At 33.5% G+C, this 20,873-nt stretch overlaps 1 protein-coding gene across 1 annotated transcript; it reads left to right on the top strand.

The window, feature by feature from the left end:
- Window positions 1-3,594: 3,594 nt before the first annotated feature.
- On the top strand, window positions 3,595-4,546 carry LOC107802753 (ras-related protein Rab-2-B-like). Its single transcript, XM_016626313.2, has one exon. It carries the CDS (start codon window positions 3,864-3,866, stop codon window positions 4,500-4,502), a length of 639 nt encoding a protein of 212 aa, XP_016481799.1. The 5' UTR covers window positions 3,595-3,863; the 3' UTR covers window positions 4,503-4,546.
- Window positions 4,547-20,873: the final 16,327 nt, after the last annotated feature.

The raw sequence follows: 20,873 nt of genomic DNA, 5'->3' as shown, positions 1-20,873 counted from the left end.
GTGTCTTTCATTTTCCTGGCGTGATTTATTTACGCCTATATTTTTCCCTCATTTTTTCACTTACCGGCAATAATTATATTACTTCAAATTTTTTAAGGAAATTAATAAGATAAGTTAGTAACATATAGAGGTCTGGTAAATAACTGATTATACGTAGACCAACTCTCTTTGATAATCAAACTTTTTCTCCTTTTGATACTCGCTATAATTAACTGTATTTTTTTAATCTCATAATAATTGCTTCATTTCTTTCGTGGTATGTATTTCGAAATAGTTTTGCATAATTTATAGAGATTTTAGTGTTCTTTTGTTGCTCAATTACACTTAATATTTAGGTATATGACGAGTACAAGGCATTGAATTTTGCTTAAAAAAATAGAAACAATTTTTTAAGGAAATATAAATAGTTACTATAAACCAATTTGAGAAAGAAAATAATAAAATGTTATATCCTTGATGTACATATTTGTAATCTTTCAAAATAGAAAATAGGAAAGGATCTTGTAAAATTATTTATATAAGTATATATATAGAGAAATGATAAAAATCGATTTTAATGAAACTCAAATTATTATTATATTTTCAAGAAAAAGAAGAAGAGAAGAAACTACTATTCCGTTATTTCACTATAAGATGTTAAATTTAGTTGACTCTCAAAAGGTAATTCAAGCCGTAGAACAAAAGTATGCAAGTATAACCTAATACAGAGAAATAGAAGTAAATAGAAGGCCCCTTGGCATATTCGGCACATCATTGATTAGATTGTCGATCTCTGTAGCAGTGATAATTTTATTTTTGTTCATATTCACGGAGAAGGCTAACCAGTTAGCTAATGACGTGAAAAGCCCAAGAAATTAAATTATTATTGATGGCACTTTTTAAGGCTTGATCGAGATGGCATTCCGAGTTTAAGAATAAAATTAAAGAAGAATTATTTTTTCATTAATGATGCTAACAATAGATAATCCTGACCAATGTATAGTGATGTTAACTCTGTGTCTAGCATCCAGAGGCGGAGCCACAGTGTCGGCTACGGGTTCGGTCAAACCTAGTAGCTTTGATTCAAATTATATATTTGTCTTAAATTTTTTACTAAATATGTACAATTTATTAATTTAGAACCCAATAACTTAAAATGATTAAGATGCCGAACCCATAAGCTTGAAATTCTGGTTCCGCCTCTGCTAGCATCCTGTGGTAAAGGTCCATGTAACCCCTCTGTAATGGAGAATATCTCCCAAAATTATCTCTCTCGCGTAAGTCAGTTGTACACAAGAGTGATTAATGTCACTCTTCATCTTGTTTCGGAGACTATGGTCTATATCCTCCTCCGTATACTAGTTCTTTTTGATAATATACAGGTTCGGAGTCCAACCTAAACCCCATCATCCATCAATGGAGGACTTTTGTTAAAAAAAACTATAAAAGAGTACTAGAGTTAAATGAAAATATGTAAGAAAATACATAAAAAAAAGCATTTTAACTAAGGATGAAGGAAATTCAATATTCCATATTACATCATTGTGGTAGTCCCACGCATAAACATATTGAGGTTATAAATTCCTGATAGGTCCAATTATATGTGATGTACTTGTAATTAAAATAATGACTATATTATTTTTTTCTATATTAAAATAATAACATAATATCTTAGATTTTGCTAAAGCAATTATTAGTTCTTAACTGCTACAAATATTGATTACAACTTATAGTCTGTTTGGCCAAGGCGAAGAAATCAGCTTATTTTTAGAAATACTTTTTTCAAAAGTGCTTTTGAAAAAAGTACTTTTGGACAGAAACAGTTTGTGTTTGGCTAATCACTTTGAAAAGCACTTTTGAGCAATAATTTGTATTTGGCCAAACTTTTCAGAAAGTGCTTTTAAGTATCAAATTACGAATAAAGACATAAATATATTTACTTAATAGTTAATATTATAAGTAAATAAATAATCTCAAAAATTTGTTATTACAAGCAATAATTAAAGCACACTCCACTTCCAACCAAGAGGTTGTGACCCCAAAAGCAAGGTGGAGAGTTCTTGGAGGGAGGGAACCGATGGTTTATCGGAAATAGCCTCTCTACCCCAGGGTAGGGGTAAGGTCTGCATACACACTACCCTCCCCAGACCCCACTAGTGAGATTATACTGGGTTGTTGTTGTTGTTTTATTTTATTTAAGTAAAATATGAAAATAAAATTTAAAAGTACTTAATTCTTTTAATATAAGTTAAATATATTAAAAATCATTCAACAAATATAAAAACATTCACCCTAAAAGTCACTATATATTAGAAAGTTATCCTAAAAATAATAAAAAATATGTATACATTAATATCCTAAGTATTAGGTTTAAAGGTTATTTTGGTATATATTATATTTGTTAAGGTTATTCTTGGTAAGAAGAAAAGTCAAAACTGTTTTTGCTTTTGCTTCTTCCCAAAAATATTTTTTTTCTTCAAAAAAGCTTGGTCAAACATCTCAAATTAGGAAAAAAAATACTTGAAAAAAAAAAAAAAAATTCTTGCCTCTTGAGAATCTTGGCCAGAATATTTAGTTTTGGTGCTATCATTGTCATTTAGTGATCGTCGTGGTTGTTAATTGTACTTTGTACAGTCGAATCCTTTTATCATTGCAATGACAAGACCAAAAAAAGAAAAATGGTTTGCACAAAACACACAGAAACATATCAATGAGAGTGACTAAAAGAAGTATGGATCCAAAGCCTCTAGATTCTAGTCCATCTATATGATACTTTTACTAGTCCACAGTCACAATCTTTGTTAAAATATTTTCTATTTTAACAATTGAATGGTATAGTTTGTATTAGCTTTAATATGGGAAGTGCTAATAGTATATTTAATTTGCTGAATAATTAAAATCTAGAATAATTCAGTGCTAACTAAGAAGAATGGATTCTTAGTTAACTTGTTTTAGGTGGAACTGATAATAGCATACTTTTTGCAAATCAATTGATTCTTACATTATCCGCGGACCGCGGGTAAAAATCAACAGCAAATCCACAAGCACAGTTTTTGGCTCCATAGTATCGGCAGAGGCGGCCTAACGGTAAGCAAGTAAAGTCATTGCTTTAGGCCCCAAAATATTAACGTCCCCAATTTATGTTCGTTATTAAATTTAATTTTTTCTCGTCTACGTACGCTCATGTTTTTTTTTCCCCTACATTTCTAGTGATTTCACTTTCTAATTTTAACTCAATTTTTTTAAATTGGCTATTTCTTTTCACCATATTTTGTTGATCCATCAATTCAAAAGTAATTTTTTTGTTCAACTTTTTAAGAGAAATCTCCAAATGCAAATGAGGCACAAGGTTAGAAAGTTGACATATTATCGTCATTGCTACCTCTACCTTCTTCCACTTAATTAATATCTTATTTCCATTTACACATAGTTCTAAACCGTGACGTGCATCTAATTCACAAATCACGCGTTGTACATTTACCACGGTCAAAGTCCTAGGCGTTTGCTTTGTATTTCATTATTATATAAATTTTACAAAAAATAAATTAAGGGCCTTTTAGTTTGTTTTTGCTTTGGGCCACAAAATCAGTTGAGCAGCACTTAGTATCGGAATTTCGTTTCTACAAGCTAATCTAACGTTTGGAATGTTCGGAAATCGGACTTATGCTTCACAATACTTGCCTCATCTTGCACTAACATTAGGAAAGTAATACAAATTCTGCTAGATTTGGGAAAAGCGTTTCATTCTCCTATTCAAATTTGGCATAAAGGAAAATCCAAATCCTCTGCCTATAAATGCATTGCTCAATAATTTTTTCGTTATTCAATCCTCACCAGCTAATACAGTTTTTCGATCTATTTCTTTTCCATAGCACTAACTCACAATGGCGTACGAGTACCTAATGAAGTTCATAATAGTGGGCGAAACGGGAGTAGGAAAAACCTGCCTTCTAAATCAGTTCACAGAAAAGCGGTTCAATCCGGTTTACGACGTCACAATCGGAGCCGAATACGGGTCCAAAATAATCACCATCGATAACAAGCCAATAAAGCTGCAAATATGGGACACAGCAGGACAGGAGAAGTTCCGATCAGTCACGAAATCGTATTACAGAGGCGCTGCGGGGGCTTTGCTAGTTTACGATGTGACTAAAAGGCACACTTTCGAGCAGCTCTCGAATTGGCTGGAGGATGTACGGCAACATGGCGATCCGAAATTAATGACAGTAACGGTGGTAGGAAACAAGTGTGACGTTGGAGAAAATGTTAGGGCTGTTAATGCAGAGGAAGGCGAGGAATTCGCGAAGAGTAACGGATGTTTGTTCATTGAAGCTTCGGCTGAAACGGCGGTGAATGTGGAGGCGGCGTTTGAAATCACGGCGGAGAGAATATATGGGAAAATAGAAAACGGCGATTTTGAGGATAGATCTCCCAGAATTAGGATTGGAAGTGGGAGTGAGAATGGCAATGGAGCTGCTGCTTCTAAAAGACTCAACTGTTCATGTGGTTGGCGCCGTTGTTAATTCATATTTTTATTTTTATTTTTTATTTCAGTTGGCTGAGAAAAGTATATATATAGGTGCAAGTTCAATAACTATTTTGACAAGCTGCTTCTTATTCATGGTAGCTTAGGATTTTATTTCTGTTTACGTAACTTTCGAACAAATATTATATTTATTCATTTCACTAGTTTGTAAATCTAAATCATAGTGGCTCATGATTTATACTATAGTCAAACCTCTCTATAACAACATTTTTATATAACAACACTTTTATATAAAAGTCAAGCTCTTTCGAAACCAATTTTTATGTTATGTTATAATATATGTTCTCTATAACAGCATTTCGCTATAACATTCAAAAATATTCGGAACAAACAAGGCTGTTATAGAGAGGGTTGATTGTATCAGTCCGCACACACACACACACACACACACACACACACACACACACACACACACACACACACACACACACACACACACACACACACACACACACACACACACACACACACACACACACACACACACACACACACACACACACACACACACACACACACACACACACACACACACACACACACACACACACACACACACACACACACACACACACACACACACACACACACACACACACACACACACACACACACACACACACACACACACACACACACACACACACACACACACACACACACACACACACACACACACACACACACACACACACACACACACACACACACACACACACACACACACACACACACACACACACACACACACACACACACACACACACACACACACACACACACACACACACACACACACACACACACACACACACACACACACACACACACACACACACACACACAGTTTTCTTTTGCTAAGTATAAGAATCTATTTTATGTTAAACAATAATCTATTTTTAATTGAGTCCTTAAATTATTCATCACTATTTGATTCAATTATCATCAATATATCTTAGTAAATAATAGATTTCTCAAAGAGCAATTGGTTTGATAGCGTTATGTCACGACCCAAATTTTTCTCCATTGGGTGTCATGTTGGCACTTAGTCTTAGGGACTAGGTAAGCCTAACAACTTTCGAAAATAATAACAAAATAAATAAAGATTAGCAATTCAAAATTTAGAATTCTCTATGCAAGTATTACAATCCCAAAACCGGTAGTACAAGTCATAAGCTCTGCAGAGTTTGTTACAACTTTCTAAATACAACTATTTGAAGTAAAGTAAACATTGTGAATACAAATCAGAAGGTAACTCCGAAGCCTGCGAACGTGCAACATCTTTACTTTGAGTCTACACAGCAACAATCCGCACAGCTAGCTAGTGATCAACTGACTTCGAAAATACTTGGATCTGCACAAAAATGTGCAGAAGTGTAGTATGAGTACACCACGACGGTACCCAACAAGTATCAAGACTAACCTCAGTGGAGTAGTGATGAGTAACAGTCAAGACACCTATTGGACTAAATAACCCGAATAAGTATAAGTATATAAACAACAAAGTATGATATCTACATAAAGACTACGCGAAGTAGCAATTAATACGGTAAATTTCAGTAAGAAATGGATACAACAACTATCAGCGGAACACCATAATAATGACGTAGAAGAACAAACGGAAACACAGTCTAAATCTGATGAACACAATTAAAAGAAGGGTATGTAACAACTAGATAAAAACGACCACTTTCACACCAGGTCTTAGCCACTAAACTCCACGAGGTACCGAACCTCATATTGTTCACATCTCACGGGTCCCAATACCTGAACCCTGACACCTGGCATCCTGTGCCCTCATTACGCTTCATAACCGCACTGACGACTCACGTGCCAAATAGAGCCATTCTCACATATAAGGCAAGTAAAAAATGGTGTTCATCTATACTCAACAATATCAAGAAAATCTCTTACCCGATAAGAGTGTTCAACTACGTGTATTCTTGTGCAAGTGTTCTAACATAGTTCATGCCACCTAGTAAGTATAGGAAAGGAAATTTACATCACGTAGAATTTTTTTTCACAACTTTCCACAAGATAAAGCCCACACAGGTAAATGTACCACTACACAAACATCAACAACAAAATGCCCCCAGGCTATCACAAGTCATCATAAATCAATCCGTGACATAGCCCACCTTGTCTCGCCACATGTGTACTAGTAAAGTAAATGCCCGCCTTGTTTCGTCACATGTGCATAATAATATTTCCACCTTGTCTCTCCACATGCGCAACCCACATATATATATCCCGCCTTGTCACGCCGCATGTGCAAATATAAATAGTAACAATAACGCGACAGAAACCTCGTGCAACCCTATAACAAAAAGATGTCAACAAAGGGCACTCCCGACATACCGTCTGGTAGTTCCAAAAGTAAATGCTCAATAGGAGATCTCCCGAGGTACCGCCTCGTAGTCCCAAAAGTAAATATGCAAGACAGATGGGATCTCCCGAGGTACCGCCTCGTAGTCCCAAAGTAAATATGCAAGAACAACAAGTACAACAACAACAACAACAACAATAACACTAATACAAGGGTACGACAAATAAATCAACTCAGAAATTCCCGAACTCAAAAGAACGGAGGAATTAATTCACAAGGAGCGGCCACAATAAAGAATGCTAGTCATAATAAGAACATCTCAACAAGAAAGGAAATATTATGTAACAACGGTCCACGATGTACATTTCGACAACGAGAGAGCTAACACAAGGCGAATAATTCCAAATAAGGACAAGTCAACTAAAATATAGGTTATCTGACTTCTTTTAAGGTTGGCAATTAAGAAAGAGATACAACAGATTCAATTAGGGATAAGCAACAGAAAGATAATCATAGCCTCAATTAAGGATGAACAATTACAAAAGAGATAATTATAACTTCAAATAAAGATAATTTGTTAGGGGAAAGATAGCATGGCAATAGAAAAGATAGCAATTTCAGTTAAGGCACAAATGACTCAAATAAGCATCAAGGGCAAATCATGAAGTAATTAATTCTAATTTAAGTAGGTAGAGGTGAAACTAGTAATTAAGAGACGTATTCATAACATAACAACTGCATAATCAGTGAATACAAGGACCTAAGAACACTAAAAGGCTAACCTTCCAAAAATAAGTACGAGCACGTACTCGTCACCTCGCGTACAAGGACTACAATTAGCATAGAAGACTCAAATCCTAAGGGGTAGTCCCCCCCCACGAAGTTAGGCAAGATACTTACCTCGAACTAAACTCAATCAATCAGTAAGAATGCCCTTTCCTCGAGTATCTGACTCTGGATGGCCTAAATCTAGCCAGATATAATTACATATCATGAATAAAATTACGAGAAGCTAATTTAAATAATAAATCTACGACTTTAGCAAAGAATTAAAAATTCGGCCCAAAAAGTCGATTCGGGCTCATGTCTCGGAATCGTGTAAAAGTCACAAAATACGAACACCCAATCAACCACGGGTTCACTTGTACCAAAATTATCCAAATCCGAATCAAAACTCAAAAATTTATTTGAAGGACTTTCCTACTTTTCCCAAATTTCTCAACCAAATTCCTTAATTAAATGATGAATTCAACTATAGATTAATGGAGTATAACCATAAATGAGTTAGGAATCATTACCTAATGGGATAAAACTCTCGAACTTGGGATTTTCTGCCCAGCGATTTCACTTCTGCGGGCTTCTAGTCGCACCTGCGAAAATTTCATCGCAGGTGAGGAAATGACTTAAGTCCTCTAGTCCGCTTCTGCGAGCACAAGGCTGCACCTGCGAGTGCGCGCCTGCGGATTCTTGTCCACTTCTGCGGAATCCTCACTCGGCTCGCCTCCCGCTTCTGCGCCTTTTTTTGTCGCACCTGCGACTACTGGTTACCTAGACCAGGGCCGTATCTGCGAGCTCCCTTCCGCACGTGCGAGTCCGCACGTGCGGCCACCCCACCGCAGGTGCGATTACACCAGAAGCTTGAAAGCTTCAGCAACTACACAAGTCCAAATTTCGATCTGTTAAGCATCCGAATCTCACCCGAGGCCCCGGGGACCTCAATCAACCATACCAACAAGTCCTAAAACACCATACGAACTTAGTCGAGCCCTCAAATCACATCAAATAACGCTAAAAACACGAATCATCCTCCGATTCAAACTTAATGAACTTGAAACTCTAAATTTCTACAACTGATGCCGAAACCTATCAAATCACGTTCGATTGACCTAAATTTTGCAGGCAAGTCCCAAATAACGTAAGGGAGCTATCCCAACTCTCGCAATCACATTCCGACCCCGATATCACCGAAGTCAACTATTGGTCGAACCTCTCCACCTTCCAAGCTTCAACTTTTCCAATTTTCGCCGAAATGATTCAAATCACCCTACGGACCTCCAAATCCAAATCCGGACGCACGCCTAAATCCAAAATCACCATACGAAGCTGTTAAAATTATCCAGAATCCATTCCGGAGCCGTTTACACAAAATTCAAATTGTGGTCAACTTTTACCACTTAAATTTTACAAACTAGAATCTTTTTTTCGATTTGACTTCGAATCATCCGGTAACTGAACTCGACCACGCACGCAAGCCAATACACATAATACGAAGCTGCTCAAGATCTTATACCGCCAAACGAGACTTAAATTCTCAAAATGACCGGTCGGGTCGTTACACGTTACGTTAAAAATGTAGTCGTCATAATATATGTTTGGTAGTGTATGTCTTATATTTTAAAAAGATGATAAATAACCGAAAAATTAAAAATCCGGCAAAAATCGACATAAGCCAAATCGTTAAAAAATCGATTTAATTGGTTTGATTTGGTTTCAATATTTGAAAAGCCAACTTACTTGCTTTGGTTTCTTTTTAGAGAGAAATCGATCCATACTCAACCATGAACACCCCCCGACAATAACCATGATTATAATCTTTTTTTCCTCGTTTTTTTTAATTTTCTTTAACTGCTATTATTTTTTTATTAGTCACACATACAAATGTTTTTGTCTTCAGAGTTGCCAATGTGAAGACAAAATTTTAAATTTTAATTATGTGCCAATTTCATCCTCACCGGTCATACAAACACTCATGCACGATAATATAGGTTTTAACTTCATATTACAGTCAAGTACGTCCTGTTATATGTGACGCACCTTTAACTAAAGTCCATAACCGTCTAAAGCAACACGACACAAAAACGATCGAGTATTTTTGGTCAAATTACACAGTGTTACTTTTTATAATTGCCATGTTTCCAATAAAAAGGATAGGTCTATGTAATTATTTTAAACTAGTCTTATAATATGTTCTTTGCGTGTGTACCTACTTCAAATTGAAAAATTGAATATATTGGGTTTTTAGATTTAAAAATAGAAAGATTGATCCTATAGGCTAGAAACAAATGGCTACGTGACCATGTTAAATTTAAAAATGACTAATGTTAAGTTAATATCTTACAACAAATAACTTTAAAAGGTAAAAAATATCTAGAGAGTTGTCATTTGTCAGAATAAATGAAAAGCAAAAAAAATAACTAATGACAACTCATTTAAAATATGCTTGATCTTCTACTATTTCAAGGAAGTACTTATTATTCTGTATTTGCATTTTTACCAATTTAATACTTAGTACTATATTATAATCAATTTTGCTCTATTTCTGATTTCTTTTACCGCTAGTGGTCTTCTTATCGAAAAAATTAAGCCAAAGATTTTGTCAACATGAAAAATAATTTTATTTATATGATAAATTTAGAAAATAATTAAATTGAATTAGTGTTACTAATTTTCTAATTCAATGATTTAATTATTTTCAACGTTGGAGAAATAGTTTATTTTTTGTTGATTCATTCTTAATATTAGCTCATTCGTAGTTTTAAATATTTAGTTTTAATTATTTTATTTAATAAGAATTCTATTTTTAAAAGATACTACAAATATATAACATTTCATTTTTGCATTTTTGTGCTTATAGAATGATTAGCGTTTGCCAACCACTTTTCTTTTTCTTTCTTTCTCTTTATATTCTTAAATATTTTCTTAGTTATTTGTTCGAATATTATCTTAGTAGAAACGTAGTTCAAATATTTATATTTGTATCTATATTATTATAAAAATACGAATAATTTATGCTAAATATTGCACGACTAAAATAACCTTGAAATATTGACCGACTTTTATAACCTTAATTATTTATATAATTTAAGGATATAATTATAAATTACCTAATTTTTCTTTCCATTTAGACTACGTATATATCAAACTCTTTCCTATTGAGGGTCAAATTCTTTTTTTCCGTGACACAACCTAAAACTTAAATTGAATCCTAAACCTAAACAAAGAAAACACACCCGTAAGTAACAATAAAAATAAAAGACATAATATAAGTAAAGAATCCTAAACAAAGAAAATCCTATTCTAATTTAGAATCCCCACCTAAAGGAAACAAAAAACATAAAAAAAATAGGCGTAAGGAAAGAATTTTAAGCAAAGTAAAATCTAAAGAATCATAAACCTAAAGGAAACTAGCCTTTTCCTTTTTTGACAACAATATGCTTCCTCATTTAATCTTCTCCCGTTTGCATAAAATTTAGCTTTATTGCACGAATTCATATAGGAAAAGAATAAGTCAGTTATTCCTATATAAGCTGCTATTGTTCTACATTATTCATTGTTCTCTAAAGGTTGTGGTGTAGAATAAAAAATATTTCTCCAAAGGTATTATTAGTTCTCTCTATTGTTCTCGGTTTTTGTAATTGAGTAATACTTTATGGTCATGTATATGAATTAGAGAGAAAAACAATGACATCTTAACTTTTATTGTAATTGTTTTTGTGTCGTACTTCTTTGTTTTTCGGTGTAGTTTTTAGTTTTTGATATCAAAGTCTTTTATATTGACGTAGTATTATGTTTAAATTGTATATCTTTAGAGACCAATGGTTTGTGTTATTTCAACTAATGTTAGTGTAACAATATTAATTTTCAGCTATTAGATAATATTTTACAGCTTTTACTTATATATTGTAGGTACTTTGCGCGACGTAATGGAATTAGATTTGGAAAAATAATGTGTCCCAATAAATAACCTTAAACCTTATGATGTTTAATGGGTAATTAAGGTATTGGTTATTCGAATAGGACCAATTATAAAATATAAGAACGACAACAGAGAGGGCTTGCGTTGTCATTTAACATTTGTTGACGAAGAGGTAGGATTCTTTTGTATATTTATTTTGATATAATTTATTACTTATTCGTATTATTTTTAATTAATCTACAATTCTGTTTATATTAATTTGTAGGGGACAAAGATCCATGCAGTACTTTTCAATAAAAATATTGAAGAATGGAAAATTTTATTTCAACAGAACATAAGCTATTACATTATAAATGATCGCGTGAAAGCTGCTAATTCTACCTATTTATTTGTGCACAAGGAGTTGAAAAAATGAAGGATATCCTTTTAAATTTGTTGGTAAACAATTTTCAGTACGCTTGTGTTTTGCAATGACAATAAATAAAGCACAAGGACAAACAATTTCGAACGCTGGATTGCATCTCCCGCAATATGTTTTCTCGCATGGACAACTATATGTTACACTTTCAAGAGAAATATCAATGTCCATAACAAAAGTTCTTATTATGACTGAGCAACCAAAGCGTCAGAATGATACATACACAGAATATCGTATACAAAGAAGTCTTAGGTAACATATCATCACATTACATATTTATAAACTATAAGTGCATAATAGTACGTCATAACTGACATGACTTAATTGATCATTTTTGCAGGTTCATACGATTATATCCAATGAGTTTGAGTTCCCATATTATGCTAATATATGTAATAACATTTCTAAGCATTTTAAATTATGGCGGCATTATATAGACATATATTTTAAGGGTTATTTTATTATTGATATTTATCTTATTAATTTAATTTGGTGTCCCTTCATATAAAGAATTGACTACATCATCACGTGCCATTATTAACGTGCAACGCACGTACATAAAAACTAATTATATTAAAAGCACGAAGGCCCTTAGTGAAATATCGTTCACCTTTTTTATCCTTTAAAATTAAATTTCACACTAGACAAAATAGTCATTTGGTTATTTCTCTAATATTAGTAATATGAATAATCATTTAATATTTTCCAAATATTTAGGATTTCGAGATCAATTAGATTTTGTGTATTAGATTCTTCCTTATTTAAACTATGTGACATAATAAATTTGTAGAAGAAAAATAAAAATAGTATGTAAAGTGTCTCAAAAGAGTCGTTTGCATAAACTCTGAATCACTTTTACGTCTTGGGGTACTTTTGTTTATCATACATTTCTATAATTAATTCTAATGAATGAGGTAATCTACCTAAAAGTTTTGGGCAATTTCAGTTCCTTTTAGGCTTAGGAGTTGTTTGTTTTGTTATAAGTTATAAAAAATTGAGAATTTGATTTAGGTGTAGGAATATTTTTTCAAAGGAAATTAACCGATTAGTTCTTTACAAGAAAAAGATTAATTCTTTATAATTTTGTTAAGTGAAAATTTATTAATTCTTTATAAATATTTCAGATAAACTTTTCGTCCACTTCCACCTCTTTTAGGTTCAGTAAATTTATATTTTATTGGTAAAAATCTCAACCACTTTTACCTTCTTGTGGGTTTAAGATTATGTTTTTATGTACATGTTCATAATATTTAGGACTTTAAATTTATTGAAATTTTACCTTTAATAAATTATATCATATATATATATATAAAAAAAAGTATGAAGGTCCTTAGCAAAATGTCATTCGCAAAATAGTTATTTTATTTTCCTAATATTTAAGATTTCAAAATCAACTAAATCTTGTATTAAATCTTTCCTTATTTTAACTATGTAATATAATAAAAAAATATACTCCAATACTAATAGTACACGAAAATCACACATTTTCCATAAACAATTCTTATTGATCGAGCACTTTTCCTTTCTTTTAGGTTTAGGAGTCCGTTTTTCTTTCTCTTATTTTACATAATTATATGTAGTTATACAAAATATTAGAAAGAAATTTAAAGATAAACATTAGCTACAACTACTTGTCAAGAAAATAAGTTCTCAAAACTCGGTGACGCGGATTTCATAACCGTACTTATATTGGATTTGTAATAACAATTAATCTTTAAAATTTTATTATTCTCTTTATTTATTTTTTTACTTTATTATGTGACGTGAATTTTGGTGTTTATTATAAATACACTACTTTGACTTTTCTAGATCTTTGCACCTAAATAAAAAAACCATACTCTAATATTTAGGACTAAACTTATATTTTTGAATTTCAATTTAACTACAATTTCTTCAAAACTGCGTATAAGGAAACTGTCTATTTTATGTAAGAATATTTCAAAAACTTGCTGCTTATCAAACAGAAAAAGGAAAAAAGGTAACTTTGAACAATTTCCTCTTCTTTCCCACAATCAAATGGTAGAATATAAGTCCTTTTAACGGACTTGTATTCTACCGTTTGATTGTAGAAAGAAAAGGAAAATGTTACATAAGGTTCCTTTATTACGCATTCATCGTTTTAGAAACTTATAATTTTAAAAATTTATTTTACATTCGAACATATTTTAAATAATATGTATGTTAAATTTTTAAATATTCAATCATAGGGGAAGACACACAACGAATGTAATTTATATCTATACAATATTAAAAGCATGAAGGTTCTTAATAAAATATTGTTCGCCTTTTTTATCTTTTAAAAATAAATTTTATACTAGATAAAACAATCTTTTAATTATTTTTCAAATATTTAGGAGTTCAAAATCAACTAAATTATTTTTTAAAAAATTCTTATTTAAACTACATAGAAGGTCCTAATATTTGGGACTTCAAATTCAATTAAAATTTACTTTACTTCAATTCTTTTTTTAAACCAACATTATATCCTTGCGGACTTTAAATATGCTTTTGGAGTTTAATGCGTATCCTTAGCCTTTGATGTATATAATTCTTAGTATTTTTTTCTTTTACAAATACATTCAATAATTGATTACCTAAAATACATCACCAATGCATGTTATTTTTTCTCCTTTTATTTTTAAAGAGTTTTGATTTAACTTTAGGTATACATTTCTAGAAGTCGGAATTATTGTTAATGTTAATTTTAAAAATAAATTAATCTACATCCATACTATGTAAAATTATAACTATAACTGATATTTAACTTTAAATAAATTAATATACTTGGAACTTTGAAATAACTATAAATTTGAAATATTGTCTTAATGAACATGATTTTAAAATTGCAAAATTGTCAATGGCAGAGTTTATTCAGAATGAATTTAAAGTAATGTTAACTTTTATTTGGTCTTCGACGAATATGTATAGAAGGAATTTAGAATTAGACCAATAAGAATCTAGCCAATGTTGTTATATAAGAAGAGGTTCACTTATCGTATATATAATTTTGATGACCTTTAAATGAACAAATAATAGTTTTATGTACTTAAGTTACAAAGAATAAATTTCACATGCTAAAAACATACATATAAATATTTAAATAAAAAAAACTAATGTTAGACTAAACCCAAGAAAGGAAAAAAAGAAAAGAGCAGAACACGTTTTTAAACTTTTAATATCTTTTGTTATAAAGTAACTTAACCTCATTTTTCTACATAAAATATTTATATTGGAATCTTGATAAATTAAAATTAGATTTTATTTTTGTATTGTCCAATAAAATAGAAAACTAATTTATTCCTTACACGATGATTATCATAAAGTTTTTATACTTTATTTATACTAACTGAAAGACTGTGTGCTTAGTTGCATTGAAAATACCCGTTTGTCCAAAATTAACAATTAATTAAGTAATAATTATTTTATTGTATTATAAAATTATGAATATAACATTAATAAAAGAGATGTTGCGTGAGATATAACAACATAACATATATCTATATAATAATTAATAAAATCCCAAAACTCCAAATACTATACAACTAATTCAACTAAATTCATCATCTTTATATATTTTGAAGATATTAAATTCAATTATTGTATTAATGTAATAACATTTATTGTAATCATTTCAATAAATATCGCATTTATTTTAACATCAATTGCTATTTTTCAATAATTTATTCTTTTTTACACGTTTTATACTAATTGACGCGATGTACACGTGCAACGCACGTACACTAAAACTAGTAAGATAAAATGTACGATAGTTCATCTTTATTGTTAAAGGTAATACAGACGTTATTACAGTTATATCCATTATTTAAATATATAAATGAAATAATTTACGTAAGGTAAATCTTACATATAATTACCAAATAATACGGTAAGACTTAATTATTAAGAGTAAATTTGAACCAATTTTTCCCCCTCTCTTTGATAAAAGACCAAATCACTTCGTTGATCTAAATTTCTTTTATCGTTGCTAATAAAATAATTAGTAAAGAAATATATAAACTTGTAGTAACATAGAAAACTCGATCTAGCCAATTTTATTGTGAAAATGCAACGATCTCACGTTAGTGCTTAAAGCCATACATAGGTAAAACTTCAAATAAGGAAATATATTTTAAGATAATTGTTTACCCGTAAAACGGTACAATTGAATTTATACGTGGTTTCTAGACAATTGAACTAATTTGATCCTAAAATAATGTAATAATTGAATAAATGTACAATACTTAGCCTTAAAATATAGACGAAACAGTAGAGATGATGGTTCCGAGAACAAGGTTTCCGGGCACAACAATGATGAGATCAAAAGGCAAGAAAGTAAGATTATATTAAGCTTCGTATAAAATATGGTATAAGTTTTGCCAGAAAATTCGTGTGTCATACAATGATAACTGAGTTCACTATTTATAGCTATGTCTAGGAAAGGAAGTCCTAGGATTGTGTCCTCTTTTAATGTTAATTATGAGGGTCATTGATGAAACATGTCCTCTCAACTTACCAGAACTGACCTCGAACGTATACTTCTCGGGGTTAAGTTTCATGTTATGCTTCCTCAGGATGTCGAATGTTTCTTATAAATGCTTAAGGTGGTCACCTGCATTCAAAGACTTAACGAGCAAATCGTCGATATAAACTTCTATGATCTTTCCTATCTGCTTTTCAAATATCTTATCTACGAGCTATTGATAAATGGCTCCGATGTTTTTCAACCCAGAACTTACCAGAACTGACCCCGAATTTTTTTTTTTTTTTTGAGCAACGTGAAGAAACGATGACATTTTACCGACGGTCGAGAAATGAACATGCTAAAAGATTCTAACCTTCCTGTGAATCTTTAGACTTCCTTTTCATTTGACAATTGATCCGGGATATCGTCTATGGCCTTGATTTTGTCGGGGGTTTACCTCAATTCTCCTTTGTGAGACCAGAAACCCCAGGAACTTACCAGAACTGATCCCGAACATATACTTCTCGGGGTTAAGTTTCATGTTATGCTTCCTCAGGATATCGAATGTTTCTTGTAAATGCTTAAGGTGGTCACATGCATTCAAAGACTTAAAGAGCATATCGTCGATATAAACTTCTATGGTCTTTCCTATCTGTTGTTTTCTTCGTAGTATATTTTTTGTCGCTGCTCCATTAAAAACCTTACCAGAAAAATTCAATTGGGACAAAAACTGAACGAAAGAAAAAATAGTGTAGCACATACTTTTTGCTTGAATAATATTCATCAGCAATAATATATTTTGAGGTGCGCCACATTCCAGTTGTTAGGCAACTTGTCTCCATTCTAGTTCTCCAACTCCTATGAACCTTTCCCAGTGATAGCTGAAATTCGGTAGGGACCTTCCCACGTTAGACCTAGCTTCCCCACGTTGAGCTCCTTGGTATTTTGGGTTACTTTTCTTAGAACCAAGTCTTCTTCTTTGAAATAGCGAAAGTTGGCTCTTCGATTATAATATCGTCCATTCTCTACTTTTGAGCTACCATTCTTACATGTGCCAAGTCCATGCGTTCTTCGAGTAGTTCCAAGTTGATTAACATCGCTTCGTTGTTCGATTCTTTATCTGCCCGAAAATATCTCAAAGTGGGTTCACCCACTTCCACCGGATTAGGGCTTCAACACCTACACAAGGGAAAAAGAGTTTCACGTGTACTCAATTTGGCCATTGTTCGGTAGGCCCATTGCACTCCGGGCAATTCTTTGGGCCATTTTCCCTTTGCCGTTTCCAACCTTTTTTTTAGGTTTTGAATAATCACTTTGTTAGTCGACTCCGCTTGACAGTTTGCGCTTGGATGATAAGGAGAAGATGTGATCCTCTTTATCTTCAAATATTTGAGGAATTTTGTAACTTCTGCACCGATAAATTGTGGCACATTGTTGTATGCTATCTCTTTTGGTATTCCAAACCTGCAAATTATATTTTCCCACAGAAAATCGACCACTTCGCGTTCTTCGATCTTCTGATAAGGACCTGCCTCCACCCATTTAGAAAATAGTCAGTCAAAATTAAAAGAAACCTTACCTTTCCGAGAGCCAGTGGCAGCGGTCCGACGATGTCCATCCCACATTTTATGAACGGACATGGGGACAGATCCAAATGTAAGGGTTCTGCCGGATGATGTACTAGTGGTGCGTAGCATTGGCACTTATCACATTTTCGTACGAAATCTTTAGCGCCTTGTTGAATACGAGGCTAGTAATATCCTGCCCGTACCAACTTCAGCACCAAAGAATCTATGCCCGAGTGATTTCCGCAAATCCCTCTGTCGACTTCTCTCATGACATAATTTGATTCTGACGCTCCTAAGCATCGGGTCAGCGGGCCTTGGAAGGATTTTCTATACAATTGGCCTCCCTTGAAGCTATAACGTGCATATTTGGCGCATAATGTATGTGATGCTTTGGGGTCTTCGGGCAACTTCCTGTGCTCGAGATAGTTGATTATTTCATTTCTCCAGTCCCAGACCAGACTAGTCGAATTTACCTCACAGTAACGACTCCCGAAATAATGCCAAAAGAGCATCGACCATTACCACGTATTATTGCATTCGTTCTTCTTTGGTATTAAAGATCCCATAGACCTGATTTACCACCAGTTGCGAGTCACATTTAATTTGGATATTCTCGGAATCAAGTCCCCGGGACAATTCGAGCCCTTCAACTAAAGCTTCATACTCTGCTTCATTGTTAGTTAAAGGAATCGTTCTGATGGCTTGCCTTAGGGTTTCCCCCGAATGCGTGATTAAGACTATTCCGAGTCCATACCCTTTTACGTTGGAAGCTCCGTCTATAACTAAGGTTCAAACCCCTAATGTCTATTCCGACACCATTACTGCCTCTTAGGTTGCTAGAGGCAGTAGTCCCGAACTAAAATCTGCCACGAAGTCAGCTAAGACTTGCGGCTTAATTGCAGTCCTCGGTTTATATTCTATGTCGAACTCAATCATTTCGACGGCCCATTTGGCCAATCTGCCTGAGAGCTTGGGTTTATGGAGGATGTTCCGCAAAGGAAAAGTAGTCACCGCAACTATCAGGTGACATTGGAAGTAGGGCCTCAACTTCCGAGCGGTGACTACGAAAGCTTTTCCAAATGCGGATAGCGAGTTTCTGCTCCCGTTAAAATTTTGCAAACGTAATAAATGGAAAATTGCGTACCTTCATCCTCCCGGACTGAAATCGCACTTACTGCAACTTTTGAAACTGCGAGGTAGACCAGCAATGTTTTACCTTCTTTCGATTTTGAGAGCAATGAAAGACTTGATAAATACTTCTGCAGGTCCCTCAGAGCGTAGCACTCCGGTATCCATTCGAAATTATTTTTCTTTTTGAGCAGCGTGAAGAAACGCTGACATTTTTTCGACGACCGGGAAATGAACTTGCTAAAAGATTCTAACCTTCCTATGGGTCTTTAGACTTTATTTTCATTTGAAAATTGATCTGGGATATCGTCTATGGCCTTGATTTTGTCGGGATTTACTTCAATTCCCCCTTGTGAGACCAAAAACTCCAGGAACTTACTAGAACTGACCCCGAACGTGCACTTCTCGGGTTTAAGTTTCATGTTATGCTTCCTCAGGATGTCGAATATTTCTTGTAAATGCTTAAGGTGGTCACCTGCATTCAAAGATTTAACGAGCATATCGTCGATATAAACTTCTATGGTCTTTCCTATTTGCTTTTCAAACATCTTATTTACGAGCCGTTGATAAGTGTCTCCAGCGTTTTTCAACCCGAAGGGCATTATATTATAACAATATGTACCAAAATTCGTTATTATTGAAGTTTTTCATGATATTCCAGGATCATCTTGATTTGGTTATACCCGGAATAAGCATCGAGGAAACTCATCAACTCGTGTCCGGCCATGGCATCAATCATTTGATCGATATTTGGCAGTGGGAACGAGTCTTTCGGGCACGCTTTATTAAGGTCTTTATAGTCTACACACATGAAAAATTTATTGTTCTTCTTAGGAACTACTACTACTTTGGCTAGCCAGTCTGGATATCTTACCTCTCGGACTGAACCGATTTTAAGCAAGTAGGTTATCTCTTCTCTGACGAATTTATTCCTGGCCTCGGCAATAGGGCATTTCTTCTGCCTTACCGGAGGTATGTTTGGATCCAAACTCAGCTTGTGCACGGCTATTTTTGTCGGGGTACTTGTCCTATCCTCGTGCGACCATGCAAAACAATCAACATTAAATTTAAGGAATTTAATAAAATCAAACCTAAGCTCCAGGTGCAGTCCTGTCCCCAAATTGAATTTTCTTTCTTGGAATTCCTCGAACAATGCAACTTGCTCCAGTTCCTCTGTCGTGGACTTCGTTGTGTCTGTCTATTCTGGAACTTGGAAATACCTTAGCACATGATATTGTTCTAATAACTCTGTTTCCGGGCTAACTCCTTCTAGTTCGGGAATAGGTTACAACTCTTGTAATTGCTATGACATGTGTTCCTTCTCTTTACTAATGGAAACTGAGATTGCATTCATCTCCCTTGCTGTCGGTTGATCACCTCTTATTTGCTTGATTCTTTCGGGCATTGGAAACTTCGGCAATTGGTGATATGTTGATGGTACAACTTTCATTTCTTGTATCCATGGCCTTCCCAGGATAATGTTGTATCCCATATCACCATTTACTACTTCGAAGAGAGTTATTTTCATTACTCCTTCAGCATTTGTGAGCAGCAAATTCTCTCCCCGGGTCATCACACTTGCAAGGTTGAATCCAACGAGGAGCTTTGTTACCAGAATAATGCTTCCGATGAGTTTAGTTTACTCCAATACTCTCCATTGTATGATATTAGACGAACTTTCTGGATCTACTAGAACACGTTTAATATTAAAATCTAACACATTTAAAGAAATTACTAGTACGTCGTTGTG

Source organism: Nicotiana tabacum, chromosome 22 (assembly GCF_000715075.1).
Source record: "Nicotiana tabacum cultivar K326 chromosome 22, ASM71507v2, whole genome shotgun sequence".
Taxonomy (NCBI): Eukaryota; Viridiplantae; Streptophyta; class Magnoliopsida; order Solanales; family Solanaceae; genus Nicotiana; species Nicotiana tabacum.
Note: the sequence above shows the minus strand (reverse complement) of the source record. Positions and strands in the feature narration are given on the sequence as shown.